This window comes from Ruditapes philippinarum, unplaced genomic scaffold (genome assembly GCF_026571515.1).
Source record: "Ruditapes philippinarum isolate M1 unplaced genomic scaffold, ASM2657151v2 ctg12165_1_1_1_1, whole genome shotgun sequence".
NCBI lineage: Eukaryota > Metazoa > Mollusca > Bivalvia > Venerida > Veneridae > Ruditapes > Ruditapes philippinarum.
The window spans coordinates 36,685-60,526 of record NW_026867267.1 but is presented as its reverse complement, the minus strand read 5'-3'; the positions used below and the strand labels follow the sequence as shown (position 1 = coordinate 60,526).

At 32.4% G+C, this 23,842-nt stretch overlaps 3 protein-coding genes across 3 annotated transcripts; 2 read left to right on the top strand and 1 right to left on the bottom strand.

Annotated features, from left to right (window-relative positions):
* The first annotated feature begins 6,892 nt into the window (after positions 1-6,892).
* Positions 6,893-9,228, top strand: LOC132735471 (uncharacterized). The gene is made up of 3 exons (XM_060722425.1): positions 6,893-6,998; positions 7,265-7,551; positions 8,223-9,228. The coding sequence occupies exons 1-3, from the start codon at positions 6,983-6,985 to the stop codon at positions 8,346-8,348; spliced, it is 429 nt and encodes a 142-aa protein (XP_060578408.1). The 5' UTR covers positions 6,893-6,982; the 3' UTR covers positions 8,349-9,228.
* Positions 9,229-9,247: 19 nt separating this feature from the next.
* On the bottom strand, positions 9,248-11,770 carry LOC132735470 (uncharacterized transmembrane protein DDB_G0289901-like). Its single transcript, XM_060722424.1, has 3 exons — positions 11,693-11,770; positions 11,144-11,332; positions 9,248-10,647 (listed from the first exon to the last, which is right to left on the bottom strand). The coding sequence occupies exons 1-3, from the start codon at positions 11,742-11,744 to the stop codon at positions 9,293-9,295; spliced, it is 1,596 nt and encodes a 531-aa protein (XP_060578407.1). The 5' UTR covers positions 11,745-11,770; the 3' UTR covers positions 9,248-9,292.
* Positions 11,771-17,672: 5,902 nt separating this feature from the next.
* On the top strand, positions 17,673-23,558 carry LOC132735472 (uncharacterized). The gene is made up of 2 exons (XM_060722426.1): positions 17,673-17,842; positions 22,271-23,558. The coding sequence occupies exons 1-2, from the start codon at positions 17,769-17,771 to the stop codon at positions 23,556-23,558; spliced, it is 1,362 nt and encodes a 453-aa protein (XP_060578409.1). The 5' UTR covers positions 17,673-17,768.
* Positions 23,559-23,842: the final 284 nt, after the last annotated feature.

The window sequence follows — 23,842 nt, the reverse complement described above, 5'->3', positions numbered from 1 at the left end:
ACTTTCACTTTCGTTTTGAGAAGCTTTTACTGGCGACAACACAGTAAATATTGCGACGTCCCAATGAAACATACAGGAAATCAACTTAAATCTACGTATTGTGCCAGCAATTAAATCATTCTTGATTCTGGAAGCTTTTCCCTTTAATGTTATCCATTTCCCTGAATGTTATCCGTGGTAGAATCCTGTGTTTTTAATCTGTTTTCGTGACTTCTGTCAAAATAGTTCATTCCTCTATTTTACACTCAAGATTATATAGTTCGATTGTATATGATGCATCCTCACTTAAAATATAGATTTGCCTCATAAATCCATCTGAATTTAATTGTTAGCACTGTATATTTATGAAAAATTGCAATGCATTTTCAATGTCGGCCATGTTGGACTATTACGTAGAGATTACGTAGTGAATGCAAGGGGGGACGGTATACTTTGCAGACGACTTTGCAGACAAGTTAAACATAGAGGGATTTTGCAGACAAGTTAAATAAAGAAGGATTTTAGACTTTGCAGACAATATAGATTATATAGGGGATGTTTAATCCCTTGTCAACTGGTAAAAAGGTGTGAATGGCAAATTACATTGAAGTAACGCCATTTAGAAAGTATAATTAATTTGCAAAACTTTATTTAATTTAAAAAAAAATATAGTTTCAATTTGATGTTTTTTTTAATTTATGCTTTCATATAAAAAAAAAGGAATATAATTTGTTATGTATGCAACATATTACATGTATATAATTTATATCTGACCAGTTGGTATTTCCAATATTATCATTGTTCTATTTTTAGAACATAAACTACATGTATGTACTAGAAGGTTCTTAACTGTTGTAGAAAACTCATGCATTATATTTAGATAGAAACTTCTGGAATGATCTTTATTGTTGAAGTTGCTAGATTATGATTACTTGAGAACATAATAGACTATTCTAGAAACTTCTTAGTTAATATATATTAGGAGACATTTTTCATTACTCTTATCTTTAAGTCATCAGTTACCTTTTAGTCATCAGTGATCTTTTAAGTCATCAATATATTTGGAGTATTATTCAACTTGGAAATTAAGTGATTTATTGGAGCTTGGATTATTAATTATTCTTGTGGATTTTATTGTGGGAATTTATTCTAAAGTGTTCTTGGATTTAACTTGGATTTAACTGTGCTATTGAAAAAGGATCATTCCAGGATCAGACTAGACATTTGTAATTTTTATTTGGACTTCAGGTATTTGTAAATATAATTTGTTATTTTATTTTTCTTTAATAATTTTTCTGTAATAAATTTGTTATTGTTACAAGTTTGTTGCTGGCTTTTCTTTCTCGTTACGCCTGGCTCGTAACAAATTAAAAAAATAATAATTGCATGAGACAGTATATAATGATTATAACAGACAATATAAATTGTATCCAAATAAAGAGTAAAAGCTTTTAAAATTAAAGTAAATCAATGATATAGATAATTGTAACATAAACAAAACATAGTAATGAAGGGCAATATGCTTGTGTGACAAATAATTCCTGTTCCTGAATATAAGAAAATGTTGAATTTTGTAAGATAAAAGTAAATAGAATCTATAGAACACAATATATATATTATAGGGAAATATAAGGCAAAATCTGTATTTTGCAGACAAAAATATTGTTGAACTTTTGCAGACAGAATTAATGTTGAATTTTGCAGACAAGTTAAAGTAAGAAGGATTTTGCTGACAAATTAGATATAGAACAAACTATAAAATGATAGGGGATTATAAGGTAAAATCTGTATTTTGCAGACAGAATTAAGGTTGAATTTTGCAGACAAGTTAAGCTAAGAAGGATTTTGAAGACAAGTTAGATATAGAACAAAATATGAAATTTGAGGTGACTATAAGAAAAATCTGCATTTTGCAGACACAATTAATGATGAATTTTGCAGACAAGTTAGATATAGAACTAAATATAAAATGATAGGGGATTATAAGGCAAAATCTGTATTTTGCAGACAGAATTAAGGTTGAATTTTGCAGACAAGTTAAAATAAGAAGGATTTTGCAGACAAGTTAGATATAGAACAAAATATAAAATGATAGGGGATTATAAGGCAAAATCTGTATTTTGCAGACAGAATTAAGGTTGAATTTTGCAGACAAGTTAAACTAAGAAGGAGTTTGCAGACAAGTTAGATATAGAACAAAATATAAAATGATAGGGGATTATAAGGCAAAATCTGTATTTTGCAGACAGAATTAAGGTTGAATTTTGCAGACAAGTTAAAATAAGAAGGATTTTGCAGACAAGTTAGATATAGAACAAAATATAAAATGATAGGGGATTATAAGGCAAAATCTGTATTTTGCAGACAGAATTTTGTTGAATTTTGCAGACAAGTTAAACTAAGAAGGATTTTGCAGACAAGTTAGATATAGAACAAAATATAAAATGATAAGGGATTATTAGGCAAAATCTGTATTTTGCAGACAGAATTAAGGTTGAATTTTTGCAGACAAGTTAGATATAGAACAAAAATATGAAATTTTGAGGTGACTATTAGAAAAATCTGCATTTTGCAGACACAATTAATGATGAACTTTGCAAGACAAGTTAGATATAGAACAAAATATAAAATGATAGGGGATTATAAGGCAAAATCTGTATTTTGCAGACAGAATTAAGGTTGAATTTTGCAGACAAGTTAAAAAAAAGAAGGATTTTGCAGACAAGTTAGATATAGAAACAAAATATAAAATGATAGGGGATTATAAGGCAAAATCTGTATTTTGCAGACAGAATTAATGTTGAATTTTGCAGACAAGTTAAACTAAAAAGGATTTTGCAGACAAGTTAGATATAGAACAAAATATAAAATGATAGGGGATTATAAAGGCAAAATCTGTATTTTGCAGACAGAATTAAGGTTGAATTTTTGCAGACAAGTTTAAAATAAGAAGGATTTTGCAGACAAGTTAGATATAGAACAAAATATGAAATGATAGGGGATTATAAGGCAAAATCTGTATTTTGCAGACAGAATTAATGTTGAATTTTGCAGACAAGTTAGATATAGAACAAAATATGAAATTTAAGGTGACTATTAGAAAAATCTGCATTTTGCAGACACAATTAATGATGAACTTTGCAGACAAGTTAGATATAGAACTAAATATAAAATGATAGGGGATTATAAGGCAAAATCTGTATTTTGCAGACAGAATTAAGGTTGAATTTTGCAGACAAGTTAAACTAAGAAGGATTTTGCAGACAAGTTAGATAAAGAACAAAATATGAAATGATAGGGGATTATAAGGCAAAATCTGTATTTTGCAGACAGAATTTATGTTGAATTTTGCAGACAAGTTAAACTAAGAAGGAATTTGCACAGACAAGTTAGATATAGAACAAAATATAAAATGATTGGGGATTATAAGGCAAAATCTGTATTTTGCAGACAGAATTAAGGTTGAATTTTGCAGACAAGTTAGATATAGAACAAAATATGAAATTTGAGGTGACTATTAGAAAAATCTGCATTTTGCAGACACAATTAATGATGAACTTTGCAGACAAGTTAGATATAGAACAAAATATAAAATGATAGGGGATTATAAGGCAAAATCTGTATTTTGCAGACAGAATTAAGGTTGAATTTTGCAGACAAGTTAAAATAAGAAGGATTTTGCAGACAAGTTAGATATAGAACAAAATATAAAATGATAGGGGATTATAAGGCAAAATCTGTATTTTGCAGACAGAATTAATGTTGAATTTTGCAGACAAGTTAAACTAAAAAGGATTTTGCAGACAAGTTAGATATAGAACAAAATATAAAATGATAGGGGATTATAAGGCAAAATCTGTATTTTGCAGACAGAATTAAGGTTGAATTTTGCAGACAAGTTAAAATAAGAAGGATTTTGCAGACAAGTTAGATATAGAACAAAATATGAAATGATAGGGGATTATAAGGCAAAATCTGTATTTTGCAGACAGAATTAATGTTGAATTTTGCAGACAAGTTAGATATAGAACAAAATATGAAATTTGAGGTGACTATTAGAAAAAACTGCATTTTGCAGACACAATTAATGATGAACTTTGCAGACAAGTTAGATATAGAACTAAATATAAAATGATAGGGGATTATAAGGCAAAATCTGTATTTTGCAGACAGAATTAAGGTTGAATTTTGCAGACAAGTTTTAAAATAAGAAGGATTTGTTGCAGACAAGTTAGATATAGAACAAAATATAAAATGATACGGGATTATAAGGCAAAATCTGTATTTTGCAGACAGAATTAATGTTGAATTTTGCAGACAAGTTAAACTAAGAAGGATTTTGCAGACAAGTTAGATATAGAACAAAATATAAAATGATAGGGGATTATAAGGCAAAATCTGTATTTTGCAGACAGAATTAAGGTTGAATTTTGCAGACAAGTTAAAATAAGAAGGATTTTGCAGACAAGCTAGATATAGAACAAAATATGAAATGATAGGGGATTATAAGGCAAAATCTGTATTTTGCAGACAGAATTAATGTTGAATTTTGCAGACAAGTTAGATATAGAACAAAATATGAAATTTGAGGTGACTATTAGAAAAATCTGCATTTTGCAGACACAATTAATGATAAACTTTGCAGACAAGTTAGATATAGAACTAAATATAAAATGATAGGGGATTATAAGGCAAAATCTGTAATTTGCAGACAGAATTAATGTTGAATTTTGCAGACAAGTTAAAATAAGAAGGATTTTGCAGACAAGTTAGATAGAGAACAAAATATAAAATGATAGGGGATTATAAGGCAAAATCTGTATTTTGCAGACAGAACTTATGTTGAATTTTGCAGACAAGTTAAACTAAGAAGGATTTTGCAGACAAGTTAGATATAGAACAAAATATAAAATGATAGGGGATTATAAGGCAAAATCAATGTAATTAATCAATAATTATTTTCTTTCCTTTAAATTTATTATAGCTAATTCATTTATTGGTATGACCTTTTGTCCCTGGTATTGTTAATGACATTCATTATGATTAAAAGGTGTGAACCAATTAGTAATAAATGATCTGTACCTTGTTTATTGTTATTTCAAAGTGTCAATACATGTTGTATTTTCAATTTGTTTATCTTTGTGATATCTTGGTAAAACATCTTTAATGACAATGATATTTATAGTAATATTAGATATCTATCTATCTATCTGTATATTGTCTGCAAATTCTGTTTTACAACTGATCAACAGCATAATTGCCCATTCTCACCTTTTGACCAGTTGACAAGGGATTAAACATCCCCTATATAATCTATATTGTCTGCAAAGTCTAAAATCCTTCTTTACTTAACTTGTCTGCAAAATCCCTCTATGTTTAACTTGTCTGCAAAGTCTGCCTGTATCTATTATATAAATGTAGATATATATACACACATATCTTTTCACTGAGGAATTATTAAAATGTTTTAATTTAAATACTTTCAAATTTGAAACATTTATGTCCGAGTACATGTTTTAATTTATTGTGTATTATATAAAATAGGGTTTGGATTATTTTTTAAATATTTTTCTTTATATTGAATATTATTGTTATTGTTTGTTTTTTCTTGTTTTCAATAATTATTATAGATATATCTATAATTATCATTGTGTAATTATGTTCATATACTTATTAAGAAAGATGAAATATAACCATTTTGCTAATACCTTTTATAAAAATTTTCATGAATATTGTTTTACTTATATAAGAATCACATTATTTGATAAATATGATACATTTAATAAAATGCTATTAAACTTCACATTGTTATTCCTTTTTTATTACACAGCTTACCAACTGATCAACAGCATAATTGCCCATTCACACCTTTTGACCAGTTGACAAGGGATTAAACATCCCCTATATAATCTATATTGTCTGCAAAGTCTAAAATCCTTCTTTATTTAACTTGTCTGCAAAATCCCTCTATGTTTAACTTGTCTGCAAAGTCGTCTGCAAAGTATACCGTCCCATGCAAGGGATAGTTCTTTATCCGATTGCGCATAAAAAGGAACACGTTACCCTAACTATTTTACTTTCGATATTAGCGCATGATAGCTTATAAATATTTCTAAAAATCATTTGTTGAGGCTGTGACAAAAATTAATTTCGGTGCTAGGTTGAGTGCATTTCAGTTCTTACATAAACTCGTTTAAAATATACATTTCTAGCTACCATATATATGATAATCAAAATTCTTCATGTAGCTATTAAAGTTGTTAAAAACTTAAAATGATTACGATATTTTAATAAAGGTTTAGAAACGTTTTCATTTTGCGTGCGTTTTAGCGTGCGTATATCGTTTAGCGTATTTCGTTTAGCGTATATCGTTTTGCGTGCGTCTGCGTATTTCGTTTCGTTTTGCGTGCGTATAACGTGCGTCCGTATAGCGTGTATCGTGCGTTCGTATAGCGTGTAACGTGCGTTTTGCGTGTAAACTGACACGTTCACCCTACTGTATATGATGAACACATTTCCGCCTTTATATTTTACACAATAGAGATTGATTAAATAATGATACCTGAAATTCATTTATTATAAAAAAGTTATATTTTAATGGCTTTTCTGGTACGTCGAATGTCACAGACTTTGAATTACTCGTCTCTAACCATTGTGGATTCGAGTCCCAATGGAGACTTTTGATTATTTCTTAGTTTGAGGCAATTCAGCCAGCTTACGGTATGATGGCTGTTCTATCTAGGTGCCCGCTCGTGTCTGAAATTATGCACATAGCAGCGCCTGAATCTTTGTCCTGCCAAACGAGAAATGTCGCTATAAAATAATAGAACTTTCCGTGAAAAATGTCCGAAATATCCGAATATTGAGTTAATCAAATCGTACTTCCATACAATGTTCAATATACTTTCTCTAGATTGCAGATAAAGGACATCGAAGCGGACGAATAGCAACGCACCAATGCTGCTGGGGTGATACCTATTATACTATCTTGGAAGAGGACGAAATGAAGAAAACGTTAGGTGAACTTTTACAAAATCATGGCTTGAAAAAAAAGAAATACAGCAAACATGAGAAAATGTGTTTATAAAAAAAGTATATCAATAGCAAATGTATGAACATGTATTAAGCATTTCATAATTGAAAAATGTAGATTTGATGTGTTTTAGGTTGTTTTACTGTATTAAGTGCATTAGCTAGACAATTATTTATAAATAAATGCCAAGGCAAAGTTAACGAATCGCTTGATAGATCGCAAATGATAATAAAGGGTTTTCATTGATTTCAGGGGTTGACCTGGAGCGTGATAGCCGTATATTGCCGGTCAAATGTGGTGGACTCATTCTTTTCAACAATATGATTCCCCACCGGAGTTTACCGAATGTTTCCGAAGGAATCCGATGGAGTGTGGATTTCAGATGGCAGCGAGCAAGTGACCCCGGCGGATTATGGGGCATGAAAGATGGAGTCGTTATGAGAAATTCTAAAGATCCAAATTTTAAGTTAGACTGGACGTCTTTTGATGCAGTCAACAGACACATCGTACAGACCGAGTATATAAAAGGCGGGAAAGCGGTAAGCTCATTATTACATTGTCGTTTACCCACGTTATATATATTCCGTGTTTGATTCGAAGAAATAATCGAGCTATTATGATCGTTGCGACGTCGTTGTCGTCTTGCAGAAGCTTTAATACAGCCAACTAGTATGTACGGAATATATACCGCCTGTACCCGACAACGATATTATTAGCAGCAACGATATAATTTGAATAATTAAACAAAAGTATAATAGTAGAGATTCTGAGATTCTGAGATTGAAATCGCATGAGCTAACGATGAACATATCCAAGTTCAAAGCACGTAATTCCTTTCCGCAAATAATCATACTTCGAAAATACCCTGTCACCTTCCATATAGCCAACGGAACATACAAACAATTTAACAAATGAAAAAAGAAATAGTAATAAATAATGAACTTAATAACGGGGATATTAAGTAAAATACTGTTTTTAAATTAGCATGTCCAAATGCTAGTAGTATGCGAGGCTAAAAAGAACTTACTGTATGAAGCACAAACTGCTGTAAGACTTTTTGATTGATCGCAATATCAAAGATTTCATTGGCTGCTGATGGATTTTATGTAGCAAAGCTTTATTTCTTGAATACCTTTACACGAATATGAATGTCTATAAAGATAATACAACTATTTCGTGTCGTCACGTGCTTTTTGTGATTTCATTTTAGGACCTGGAAGAGGAGGAGTTTGATACAACTATCCAAGGCCCTTGGATGAAGAAATGGGAGATAGTGCACATGAACAAACACGTTGACAGATTCATGGAACAAGAAAAGGCGAAGGGCAAATCTTAAAAACTGATGACGTATCAATTCATATAAATATGATAACAACATTAAAACTTTGAGAAAGAATGCTTGATTTGAATGATAATAAATAAAGCTACTTTGGTTATTTGTAATACAAATAAATATATATATTTTGGTATTTATTTACGTGTTGTACGTGTGTACCTACAAATTGAAGGACTAATGATTATAAATCTTCAAATTTGTCGGTGACGCATGCACGAAGGCATCATTAAACCTGCTAGAAATTGTGATCAGATATGTTTCTAGAAATAAGATATGTTTTTGGCAATTAGATATGATCTTTTTTAACAATTAGATATGTTTTTAGCAATCAAAAATATTTCTAAATATATTTCTACATATGAACAATTATTTATGTTTGGAGCATTTAGAAATGTTTCTAGCAAAAAGATATGTTTCTAGAATTAGATATGTTTCTTAAATTTAGATAGTCTTAGAGAATTATAAATAATTCTGTTTTATGAATGGGGCATGTGCGTTAGTTTCATGTTTCTGTGTTCTTATTTAAAATATAATAGACTTTTCCAAACTCGTCTACAGATCGTTAAAAAAAATAAAAAGAACAGAAAAAACCTGAAGAATTGTGATTTGTCATCTTTTAATTTTCATATTTTTTAGGGAAGTACTACTTTAGAAAACGATCAAGAGTCCTAAACACAGTACATAATTAAAGAAGAGATCTTATCAACTTACTCACTAGTACATGATTTCTCATACATTATAATGAAACTCATATATTATAATTCATTATTATCCTCATACAATATTACTGGACATTTATGAAGCGACCTATTTATTTATGCAATAAAAGAGTTAAATTAAATTTCGTCTTTATAATTTTTAAGTCCAAACATTGAATCACCAAATTATACATGTTATATAGACACTGATATTGACTATTAAGTCTAACAAAAAATATATCGTTTCTATCGTCTGCCCATCATCTGCGGATTAAAGAAATTTGTGTTTATCAGCTGCTTATTGATTGCATTAGGATCGAAGTTACCCATATTCCCAGCTCCAGACCCTCCCATACCACTTCCCATCATTGCCATCGGGTTTGTCATCTGACTTGGTGGGTTGTTACTTCCGGATCCGCTACCTGAACCACTACTACTTCCGCCGCTACTGCTACCACTTCCACCGGTGCTGGAACCACTTGAGGGTGACATACTTTGTCCAGAGCTAGACGGTGACATGCTTTGGCTTGAGCCACCACTTCCCCCACTGCTTGAACTTCCGCTGCTAGTACCACTGCCACTAGAGCTTCCACCTGACGTGCTTCCCATCGGAGGACTACCACCATTACTTGTGCCACTCTGAAACTGGGACGGATTGGTCATTGAGTTTGACGACATCATTTGTTGGTTAAAGGCGTTTGGATCAAAACTTCCACTCGATCCAGATCCAGACCCGGAGGAGCTCCCACTGCTACTTCCGCTTCCCGAAGGTGACATACTTTGTCCGCTTCCTGAAGGTGACATACTTTGGCCGCTTCCCGAAGGTGACATACTTTGGCCGCTTCCCGAAGGAGATATACTTTGACCACTTCCTGAAGGTGACATACTTTGGCCCGAGCCTGATGGCGACATGCTTTGGCTTGCACCGCCACTGCTGCTTCCTCCAGTGCCCCCGCTAGACCCTCCACTACTGCTAGCACCAGATCCACCGCTTCCTGAAGTCATACCTTGTTGCGAGGCCCCTGCACTGGAACCCATGTTACTTAAAAACTTGGCAGGGTTACCCATGTTATTACTCAAAGAATTTATTGAATTTGGATCAAAACTTCCACCTGATCCCCCACTTCCACCGGAGGAACTCCCGGAAGAGCTTCCCGAAGAGCTGCTGCTACTTCCACCACCACTACTTCCACCACTGCTCATTCCCGACATTGAAGGCATCATACTTTGTGATCCGGTAGAACTACTTCCAGTTCCACTTGAAGATCCACCGGAAGAACTTCCCATCCCAAAGGGATTTGACATTCCACCTGATGAGCCACCTGTAGAACCACCGGAAGAACTTCCCATAGAAAATAACGGCATGCTGTTACCTGATGATCCACTGCTGCTACTGCCACTGCTTCCGCTGCTTGTCATCCCTGTCATTGATGGCATCATACTTTGTGACCCGCTGGAACTACTTCCGCTCGAAGAGCTTCCACTTCCGGTTCCGGATGCCGACATACTCTGAGAAGGAGAGTTTCCTCCAGGTGGCGGACTTTGCGTTATTTGTTGATTTACTTTATTAGGATCAAAACTTGATTGAGATCCGCTCGAGCCTGAAAAGGTGAAAAGGTAGGGAAGTGTCTTCATAAAAAAGTCAAGTATTAATAACTTGTTCAGTTATTTGAAAGAAAACTTTTTAACATAGACGTACACGTGCAAAATATTAACGTTACGTGGATATGCAATGTCCGATAAAATGCTAGTGAAATTATATTCCTAATTTATGTGTAATGAAAATTGCATTGTGGTTATACAAAGAGTGGCCATTTTCATAAGGAAACCTCCACACCTCCACATTTTAATATAATTTAATTTAATAACGGTATTATTAGGTTTTTGTTGTGGTCATTAATTTTTACCAAATTATAAATCAGCTTTCCTGTTATTTCGAATATTATGTATGTTATATATCGATATCGTGTTTAAAAATAAATAGTGTCTTTCAATAACGATTGAACCAGAACTTTGGTTGTTTCTTACAGTCTATGAATATTCAGAATTGAACATATCCGTAAGTTGCTGTTACTTAAATACGCTTTCTAAACTTACCGGTACCACCTGCTCCTGTCTGTGAAGCGGTATTCACTGAACTGGGATCAAAATTAGCTGCGGTGCCGGAAGACGAACTACTTCCGGGTGGTGACTGTGAGCCGCCGCCATTTTTCATGTAGTTCTGGGCGGTCTGTGATTGTTGCTGATATAATGCATTTGGGTCAAATTGCCGCCGTACAACAAAACCTGCGCAATAAATATAGTAAGGACAATAGTAAGGCATTATTAACATAATTATTAAAGTTAAATACAATGTATTAACATTATCCAAATCATATTGTTGAAAAGATCGATATATGAAAGAATAACAAATGATAGATAATATTATATTATTAAAATATCGACTAACACAGCTACCAAAACTCAATATAATATGAGAAGAATGTAACAGTCGCGACCAGAATGACACAGAAGTCAAAACATCCTAAAGCAAAGCTGAAATTACTCTTTGACAAGCAAATAAAAAGAAAAAAGGCATAAAGATTACAAAAAGAATTAAATAAAAAATACAATTTATAAGTGAAATTGGAAAATTAAAATAATTACCGTTGGACACACACAGAAAACCGAAAATTACGAAATAATTGGTTACCAACATATTAACGAAGTCGAGGTTGGAGAAGGACTAATTGGTGGTCAGTAGAAAAAATGCCAATGTCAAAGATTAGAAGACCTTAAGGTGACCTTAATACACATTTTTCAATGACACAAGTGGGCAGCTGTACTATGATAAGAAAATTAACATATTGATAATAATTTCATTCACAATGGACAAACGATAATTACAATGTACATCTATCTAACATCTGCTCATGAGGTTCATATTTCGTCAACTAAACCGAGGGCGTTCCATTGCTTTTCGTAATTCTTTTATTAATTTCTAAGAATACAGCGTGGACAATGGACTTTTCACCAGCGGAACCTATGCGCAATTACTTTTAGTACACTCATGTCAAAGCCGGTGTACATTTCAAAAAACAAGGCAATTCTCCACTAGCAAAGACACTTACCTTTCTTATATGGTGGGTCACAGTTGTGTGAATTTGTTTCTATTTTAATGCTATCGGAACTCTTCGACCTTTATTCATGTTACATGTAGATAGTTTTGCGACTGGATTCGACCTCTGACTTTACTTATTTATTAACTCAAGACTTTCCATATCATTTTCCTTTCTGAATATTCAAGCATATATAAATATGACCGTAAAAACATGCCTCCTGGACAACCATTTTAATTTTTGTAGATGTCGGTTGTTTTTGCGCATTAAATGCCCGGAAATACCTTTCTTGGAATTTTGTTGTTTGTGGTAACTACTATAGGGGTATATTACATTGTGACGTATTCGTGTTTGACAATTTGAAAGCAATTCATTGAAAATGTCACAGGATTTGGTCTGTTCAAAATTAAATTAACGTGAATATTAAAGGTTACGGGCATATAGATTATAGATAAAGGTATAATAGTTACTGACCCTAATCTGATGTGGGTATCGGATGGAAAAGTAGCGACTATGTCCTATTCTATGTTTTTACTGTTCATGATCCAATCGAAAATAATCAAATTGCTTACACACGCACCTGTCGGATGCCCGGATATGATATCATGTGCTATCTACGCAGTGTATATTTGACGTCAGTGGTCAGTGTTGTATCAGTAAAGTGTTGAAAATTACGTGAAATTTCACTAGCTAGTTTGTTCTAAAGTTGCTTTACAAATTGTACATATAAAATATGCACACTGTGTCTAAAATGCGCTTTATGTATCATCTTTTGCTACCATGTCGTGAGTATATACTTTACTTCATGTTTTTTTTAGATTTCATTTATTTTATGTTTATTGACATTTCAATTACTTTATTTTTATTTCATTCTTTTGTTGTTGCTTTTTAAGCGAATTTACTTTGAGTTAAAATACAGGATGGTTAAGTATCATGGTTTTCAGCATATTATCAACTATGTCAATTATTTATATTTCGTCACCAGACTTGCATTGTGCTTTTTCTCATGTTGAAATATACGAGTGCACTGTAAATCAACATTGTTCTGTTTATTGTTTCTATTTTTGATGTTTTCTCTTTTAAGATTAAGCGAAACTTATTCATTATTTTGTTTAAGGTGAATTTTAGTATCATTTAATTTACTATTACAGTATTATTTCCAGTTTGTGGTGCTTTGGAATACAACGGGAAGCAAAATGGATTCAATCAGAATGTGAATTCGAAATTTCAGAGTTTGAGTGAAAATTTCAATCGACCAGAACAATATGCCGTTCCTCAACAGCATAGCCAACTTACAACATATATGAAGTTTCCCGAAACAATCCCGGGTCCTGCTTCACAGCCCCAGAGTACTTACTACAAGCCAAACGGTGTGAGGCCATTAGAACCTATTTCCGGCCAAAATGCAGAACATGTTCCGTATTTAAATAGACAGCCATTCAACCAAGGAGAACAAATGGTCGACCATCATTATCTCACACGACCGTTGTCCGTAATTTCAACGCCGCATGGTCCGCACTACTTACCACACAGACTCGGCCTCTTGTCAGGAACTACATTTTTGGGGCATGGCCAGGACTATTACTATCACCATTCAAATCCAGCTTTGAATTACGAGGAACCAAGAATAACAGTGTTTGCTGAGAATATTTACATTAACAATGGAAATACCGAGAAGTATGATAACAAAATAGGTCCTAGCGTAGGAATACAAAATGGAGCCAAACCGGATATTCTTGATGCAAAGTTGTCATTTTTGAAGCGCATAATAGCGTCTCTTGATGCAGAGAAGTCTACGGTGGATGTAGTTGATCTTCCCACTCTTGGGTCAGTTAAACCAGATTATATGCCACAACAGTCGAAACCTTTAAATGTATTTGGTACACCTTTCCACCTTCTACACTTTATGAAACTCCAAAACAATAAAATTCCGGATGAATCAAATCATCTTTTCTCAGAAAAAGAGACAGACAACCAATTTGGACAATTCCACCCTCTGCTCAACCCATCCGAACATTCACAGCAGACGACAAACAGTGGCAAGCCGACAAATGTAAAAGCAGACGGCGATGGGAAAGAGGAACATACAGGGGAGAAAACTATAGTTGAAATATCAACTGGTATGAAGGGAGTGACCAGTAAACATGACCAGGGTGAGGCGTTCATAACCGTGGAAGCATTAAATAATGAAACAGAAGACTGATTTGTTGAAGAGACACATGTTTAATGCGAATTAAATACAGTAAATTGTGCATATGAAAAGTGTATTTCGTTTTATTGCCTATCAAATACAGTTCTATACGATTATTTCAAATTCAGTCTGATCCACGTGTTACTATTTTTAATGTCAGTCATTACACATAAATTACTGTCAACTTCGTTATAATAAAGTTTCAAGCTGTATGTAATGCTTTTACATGCTTTGTACCGAATTTGTCATTTTATCACAAGATCAGTAATCTGTTACAAACAGAAAAAGTGTTTATTTGATATTATTTTACGACATTAAACACTTATGTAATATTTTATTACGAGAGCCTGAATTAAGAGATATTCTGCTTTAATTAAAAAGTGGATTGGTCTACATTTGGCACATTTTTAGAATAAAGATTAAATAATTAAAATGTAACATTTGGATTTATATATAAAATATGTCTGAATAAAAAATGTTGATATATTTCACAGTGGTTTAATATGGGAATTTATATGATAATAATAATATTTTGGTCCAGAACAATTGATATTCTATTACATAAAGATATGTGATATAAGAACATGTATCACATACTTACAAACACATTTCATATAATTATGATTCTTCCATGGTTTGTTGTCATTAATGACACTAAATGTCATCTACAAAACTATTTTATAGCTTGTATAAAAATCCTTTAATTGTAGACCAATTCACTTTAACGGTAGACATTGCCTGTTGTATGTGGATTACATCATATCTTTACCTTTACATGCAATCAACGATAATTAAAAACTTAAGCTTTCAATCACTCTTCAACTCGCCACTATTTCTGCACGGGAATTTCTAGTCAGAGAAAAGGGAACAAACTGTTCACCAATAACATTTATATGTTTAACACTCAAGTTATTTCCCCTGACATAAAGTGTTACTGCTTTAAAAAGGCTAAAAAAGGGAGTCTTTTTTATACAGGCTTACAGCCACTGAACATTGCAATGTAATTTATCAAAATTATTCACATATAAGAGCATGATCAGAATGCATGGGTGTGCAGACTGGCCCGGCTCTATACCAGTGGTCAATACTAAACACGCGCGCGCGTGTTTGTGTGCTTTATTTTATTTTGTTGTTGGTGTTGTTATCTGTTTGTTGTTTTTTTATTAAATCATAATACAATCAAGTGCATTAGAAATTAATTTTGAGTACAATATAGAGATTTAATATCCTGTGTTAGCTATTTTCTTCAAAGAACCGATGTATTTTTTTTTCTCTCTTTAATACGTGAATCCCATGCATTCCTCTTAAAAAAGAATGTGTGTATCAGTTATTAATAACTAAAGAAAAAATAAAAAAATAAACAAATTAAAATAAATAAATAGATGATTTGTATGACTTATAAAGCTAAATACATGTAAATGTATAAGAGGAAATAATCTTGTTAAAATATCACGAATGGTGCGATTAAACAATTCAATTTCTGTTTTATTTATTTACTATTGTCTTGACCTATTGACGTAACAAAGATTAGAGGTCTTTCTAAATAACTTTTATATTTGCATACGATAAGTTATATTTTAATTTGCATTCAAAATGAATTTAAATTTATCTAATTCGTGTACACTTGTTTACAAAAATTCAAACAAAAGGCTTCGACATTTTGTCCAAATGGGATCAGTTTAATACTTTTATTCAGAATACTGTTAGTACACATCCAAAAAATCTGAAATCTTTTATTGTTTCAAAAATAGTAGTGCACGCAGACATAACAATAATTTAGTGTATTCATTTTTTTTTCAACTTTATTTAATTTTTGATTTTATGAAATGAATAAGAAGAATTAGCATTTAAGCTATTTTGACAGCGTTAACTTTTATAAAAAAATCAGAATATTTTCATTCTTTAGAAAATTGTATTACGTTATAAGTGACATTATGCCCATCCATGGGTAGATATAGTGAAAAGGTGAAAGTCAAAATAAGTTAACATTTCCTCATAATTCCTTTCAATTTTATAATTTACTTCACATGAACATAAATAACTCACGAGGCGCTGTGAAATGAGCTGTGTCACGACAAAACCAACATAATGGGTTAGCGACCACCATGGATCCAGACCAGCCTGCGCATCCGCGCAGTCTGATCAGGATCCATGATGTTCGCTATCAGTTTCTTTACTTGTTATATGGTCTGTAAGCGAACAGCATGGATCCTGATCAGAGTGCGCGGATGCGCAGGCTGGTCTGGATCCATGCTGGTCGCAAAAGAATTATGTTGGTTTTGTCGTGACACGGCTCATATGTGTGTAATTATCCGTCAGAAGGTATCTGTAACGTTCAATTTATAAAAAGAGTGGGGCAGTCTTTTTATATATTTAGGCAGATTTATTTTTTACCCTTAACATTTTCAAATATCATGTGTTTGTCAATCACCATTATAACGACCAATTTATTGAAATATATAGTCAATTAAAGTCAATTTGACAATGAAAAAAATGAGCATAATGTCACTTTAATCTGTATATCTATAATCTATATATTTTTATCTTTTTCCCCTTAAACCAAGGGTGACAGTGTATATGCCATGTCATCATATAAATCTTGATAATATAAGAGTATATAATCAATAATTCAGGCATTAAGGTTATATGTTGAAATATTGATCTAAATATATTTCTTTATTTTTATTTTTTTCCTCACTGAACTTCAAAAACAAAACTGTGTCCTTATTTTACACCATATGCAAGTATGGGTGTGTGTGTGTTTTTTTGTTTTTGTTTTATTATTTTTTACTTTTTAATTTTTTTTATTTATTTCTTATAACTTGTTTCTATATATATATAGCAAGGATTCAATACTTTACACACACTATCTTTACTTTTGCGTATACGCGCAAACTTTGTATAAAAATAAAGATGAAAACACAAGTTTTCAATCATAAGACCGGATAGATTTTGTAATTGTCGTCTATTTTTTTGTAACTGTCGGCTGTGTTTTTTTGTAATTGTTGGCTGCGCTTTTTGTTATTGTCGGATGTTTTATTGTAACTGTTGTCTGCTTTTTTGTAATGTCGGCTGTTTTTTTAAATTGCTGGCTGCTTTTGTAACTGTCGGCTGCTATTTCTAACTGTAGGCTACTTTTTTGTCACCATCGTAGTTTCGTGATTTCGCGTTTTCACCATCGTACTATCGACTATCGCGTTTTAGATCAACACATTTATAGGCGATGGCCCTAACGGCATTCCGTAGTTAGTCATCTATCAGTAAACAATGATGATCAATAAATCCATAAATGAAACATAATCTCTAATCTCTTACATCGGTTTGTTCTATTTACACTTCTACGTCACTGCAAACTTTGTCAATTGACTTTAGATTGAAATGTCCATACGGTGACAGGGTAGGTTTAATCGGGTGATATGATAAATTGTGTTGTATGTCGCGGAGACGTGGGACAACATTGTGTTGTTTTGTTATTCTTGTTTGGATAAAAGTATACTTTATTGTCAAGTAAGTTTCCTTGGTTTTATTTTTCATTTTTTCTCTTCAAATAATATGACCTTCTTTTAAATATGTATTCGCTATTTCTTAATTAACGTTTAATACAGTCAAGTTACGTAAGTTCGAAAAGGGTGGGATAAGGATTGGAAATGTTTTATAATAATATACATTATTTTTGGTTCGGACGGGGAATATTGAACATTTGTTCTCGATTCCATACATTTATGAAATAAAAATTGAAATATCGTGGTTTCTTATATTCGTATTTTCGAATCATTACACATTTAGTTTTAAATTAATAGTTTATATCATCGTTTACTGTTTAATCATTTCAAGTTGCAATCATTACGTTTTTAGGTTATTATAATTTGTAAAACTGTAAAAGTCGAGACTGACTAAGTAGTTCACAATAAGAATTCAATTTTGATTACTCAAAAAAATAACAATGACAAAAAAGTATAATATTATACACCTTTGAGTTATGAAAGAAAGAAAGAAAGAAAGAAAGAAAGAAAGAAAGAAACAACAAAACAAACAATAAACAAATAAATAATAATAATAAAAGAATAAAAACATTAACAATATTAATACACAATGTTGTAAATTCACAGATCATAGTATTCCACAAATATAATCAAAACATTTTTTGTTTGTTGCTGTTGTACAACATGAATTCGAATGACAATTTTAATCTAGGTCAAGTCTATGTATAATCGGTGGTCACACGCATAACTATGTTGCTATTTCATTACACAAATGAATGAAAATCGCTAAGGAAAATATCTTATTCAGTTAACCCTTCTGTACATGTTTAAACTGTAAAGTCCGGAAATTTTGAAGGAAAAATGGTATAAAATGTATTTTATAACATGCACTTGAATATACATTGTACACTGGAAGCCTTTTATACTTTTATAAAGTCCAGTGTCTAACCTCCCACGACATCGCCCGCCTCCCCAACCCCACGTCTGTACCGATGAAATATCTCAAAGTAAAAAAAAAGGTTTTAGACACCTTAGCGCTATTGATTATTTCTTGTGATAAAACTTGTATTGTCGATCGTGATACTTCGGATATGTCCACATTAATCGTCATCACTTGTTAGTCCCATTAATTACTAAATTGCATCAGCATTAATACTGTATATATCTTTTAATCAAAAGGATATGCCTTGCGAATAATTGTAGTAACAATGCAATTACTTTTTATCATCAATTGTGTCATTCCTTTCTGCAAATACCTACACACGGACGATAACCTACAACAGACAACAGGCGTCGATCAATGCATTCTTGTTTAGTTCGGTCATATACATTTATGGAATGGACGCGTCCTGGATTGAATCTGGAACTGAACGAAGAGTACTGTTTTATATGACAACATGTGTTTATTCTCGCCACCGGAAAAGAACCATATGGGCAAGCAAACACTTCATTTATAACGCTTAAATGTGTGGGATCTGGCATTTACTTAATGTGATAACATGTGAATGTTGTCCTCTTTAATAGGCCGTTCAGATAATACATAGTAAAATAGCAATTAAATGTTATATGTAGCATTAACTCTTTCAGCAATAAAGGTGTTTATGACTTGCATTTGCCACCAATATTAAGTAAAGTCAGTCCGACTTGATTCTAAATTGTCAAGTCAAGTCAAATTTCCTTTATTACACACATTTAATGTTAACATGAATAAATGTGGTTAGTAATAAATACAATGTTAGTAGAGGTTCTTTGAACATATACAATGTTATATAAATTATAGTGCGGATAGATTTTGTAATTGTCGTCTATTATTTTAAAATTGTCGGCTGTGGTTTTTTTTTGTAATTGTTGGCTGCGCTTTTTGTTATTGTCGGATGTTTTATTGTAACTGTTGTCTGCTTTTTTGTAATGTCGGCTGTTTTTTAAATTGCTGGCTGCTTTTGTAACTGTCGACTGCTATTTCTAACTGTAGGCTACTTTTTTGTAACTGTCGGTTGCTTTTTGTAACTGTCGGTTGCTTTTTGTAATTGTCGGTTGCTTTTGTAATTGTCGGTTGCTTTTTGTAACTGTCGGTTGCTTTTTATAATTGTCGGTTGCATTTGTAATTGTCGGTTGCTTTTTGTAACTGTCGGTTGCTTTTTGTAATTGTCGGTTGCATTTGTAATTGTCGGTTGCTTTTTGTAACTGTCGGTTGCTTTTTGTAACTGTCGGTTGCTTTTTGTAATTGTCGGTTGCATTTGTAATTGTCGGTTGCTTTTTGTAACTGTCGGTTGCTTTTTGTAATTGTCGGTTGCATTTGTAATTGTCGGTTGCTTTTTGTAACTGTCGGTTGCTTTTTATAATTGTCGGTTGCTTTTTGTAACTGTCGGTTGCTTTTTGTAATTGTCGGCTCTTCTTTTAGTAATGTCGGTTCAACTTTTTTTTGTAATTGTCGGCTCTTCTTTTAGTAATGTCGGCTGCTTTTTGTAATTGTCGGCTATTTTTGTAACAATCATCTGCTTTTTGTAATTTTCGGCTGTGCTCTTTGTAATTGTCGCCTGTGCTTTTAGTAATGTCGTTTTCTTGTAATTGTCGGCTGCTTTTCGTAACTATGCAGACTAGTAAAGTTTCTTTTTTCTCATTAGGTTATATGTGAGTTTCAAAATATGAAGTGACTGATATAGGTGTACACTGGTCGCATGAAATAATTTATTTGCCGCCAGTAGATTAAGAATGAAATCAATTATTTGCAATTTGAAATGTTATGCTCATTTAGATAACAAGACATCATAAATTTCATTATCAAAATGATATAAAAGTCAAGTATGCAGACTGTACAAACATTGTAAAGGACAAGTTTGTTATGACTTTGTTTTCATACTTAAAATGTTAGGTAAAAATGCGTTACATACAGTTTGTAATGTTCAATGTGGGTATGAAGCGATACGAAAATTTACATTTAAAGTCGACAAAAAGTATATACAATACAGTGCCATTTTATGATCTTATTATGAGCTTTTATGACCAATTTAAATAATGTTGTATAAAAGCACAATTTACGATTATATATATTATTTATATCAATATACAAAGCTAACTCTAGAATTCTTAAATCTTCTAAATGAATATCTAGATTTAAGCTCCATGGCCGAGAAGGTTACTCACTTTGAACCACTTGCCTTACAACAAAAGGGGTTTCGAATCCTAGGCCTTGGTATTATTTTATGTGAGGAAGCTATCTAGCAAGGTTACGAAAGTTCGCTCGTGCAAGCTTCTGTCTAAGATAATGCATGTAGAAGCATTTGAGGTCTTCTTCCACCATAAAAGTTGGAAAGTCGCCATATGCTCACACTGTATCATTTTGAAATAACAATACCAAAAACAGCACAATAATTCTAGATGAATTATAAAGAAATCAAAGATAATATCATTTTGCATATCCATTATAATCCATGACAATAACATAGAATACACATTTATAATTTTAAGGTAAAGCTAAAAGAATACCGTTATGTATTCGAAATTAAGCCTAATATAGCCCTTAAAATTGTGTTTCTTTTCTTAAATCTTAAATTTTAAATATCACATTATCAAATGTATTGTTTTATGTACGTGCTAGATAGCGTGTGTTCTTGTGTAGTTTTTATGGGAATGCGTGCGCGCGTGCATCTGTGTACTTACTGTACGTATAAGTTAATGTAATTGAAACTAAACTCTGAAATGAACTTTGAAACATAAAATGCGAGCAGTAAAAAGCATGAAAATTATGAACTTGTGTTTACGAGGTTGAAGCCTTCTTAGACGTCTGTGCGCAGGTATTTCCCAAATTGTTGGCCTGTAACATGAAATAATCAATGTTTACTTTTACAGCTTTCAAGCGACATGATTGCATTTTAGTTGACTACACATTTAACTATGCTCAACGGAACTATTTGGCCCTATGTAAATAGATTTAGCAATGTAAAGTGTAGTAAACAAGCATTATTGTTTGCAACATTAACATTTTAATAGTCTTTGTAACCGATTACTAAGCTTGTGATATAAATTATATTGGCTCGATTGTTTGATATTTGCTTTTAAAGGACTATTTCTTTAAAACTTATAACCTGGTATCATATCTTGTTTTACCTGATCACATTTCATAATGCTAACATCCTCTTTTTTCACAACAGAATACCAAAAGATATGTATTAAAATGGTCATTTATCAGTTCTGTACTAATTTAAAATATTTCCCTTTCGATATAAACTTCATCCAGCAATATAAGTGCTAGAGGAACGAAAATAAATATACCAGTTTAATTGGTCCTCTATATATACGTTATACGGGTCCTTGAATGACTATCCCGGCTATACGAGCAAGAGGGTGTAAAACATTTAGTACATTTTTTTCTACGTCCACAAGTAAATAAAATTACTATGTTTATAACACCATGCATTCGAAAATATAACGTCCAGTTACCTTTCTTTTTCAGTGAGCGTTCAGCGACATACTGGAAGTTGTGTAGGAAAATGGATTGGCCACATCGGTACTGGACAAGGCGTATAAAAAAGCTGGGCGTTGTCGTATGTGGCGGATTTCTGCTGACTTTATTGTTTTCCCTGAGCAACATTTCAGGAAAGTTCAAGTTCAGCGATTCAAAGTTGCGTTTTACGTCAACAGAACTTGATGTCTACGCATGGCTTAACGACACGACTTCTTTTTGTAAAGGTCATTATACGGCATACGGTCACACGTTCTTCAAGTTGAGGTCAGCCGTATACGACCCTAAGAAAGACTTCTTCACGATACAATGTGACGAATGGATGTGGTTTAAAAAACCTTCAACTTATTGGTTTAATGGAAATTACGCCCCGCCAAAGTATTCCGAATCTTTGACCTTTGTAAGGTCAAAAGGTCACGACCTACATAACACTTTAAAAGATAATAATATTACAATTGTTGTCAACAGAGAGTATCCGCATAATTTCTATCATGCAATGACTCAATGGTATAATATCTACGTTTTATCTCGACTTTTTAAGTTCGATATGAAAAAGGTCAATATACTTTTACTCGACCATGGTCCAGTGGTTCATATAGATGAACAATGGAAATTATTGTTTCAAGAAGTTAGAAAGTCGGAGAATCTAACTTCTTCAATATATCTCAGGGAAGCTATATTTAATATACCCGGACACGAAAGTCCAATGTATTATTTTAATCTCACCCATCTTCCATTCGTTGAAGAATTTTCACAGTATTTTCTGAAAAATTTTAAATTAAAGAGCAAAGAAACATACAATTGTAAGAATTTAACTATAACGCTAATTCTAAGGCACGATTATTTCATGCATCCAGGTGTCAGTAATGAAAAAAGAATCGCGGAAAGAAAGTTTAAAAATGAGGACGAATTGATAGCAAAGCTAAAATCAGAATTTCCGGGTCACACGGTGCAGACGTTAATTGCAGAAGACATGTCACTTCCGGAACAGCTGAGTATGACGTCAAAAACGGATATTTTGATTGGGATGCATGGATGTGTTCTTTCTCAGACATTCTTCTTGCCAAAACACGCAATGGTGCTAGAAATGTTTCCGAATTTTTGGGAAATTAAAATGTTCTTTAATTCTCTAGCTAGGTGGAGGAATATAAATCATGAATATTGGAAAAATGATGACAAAAGAAATGAATATGCAAATCATTACACATATGTGCCTTTAAGTGTAATAGAAAAGTTTGCTGTTCGGGCAAGAACACACTTTATATGCAGTATTCATTAGTTAACTCAAAGATAAATTTTGTTCAAACTGACAAATGGATTATTTTTGTGAGTATTAACGTCATATTTATTCATTTCATTTGGATATATCCTGGGTCTTCAAGAAACGAAATAAGGACGATTACTGTTCGTATATCATCGGTAAAACACTATTATGGGAATTAATTACCGTCCAATTTAAGATTTAATGCTCATATTAGTTCTTATTTATTTGTAGCAAGTTTCTATTGAAATAATAGATATTTGTCTGTCTTGTTTTTTACTTTCAAATAAGTGCCATATGAA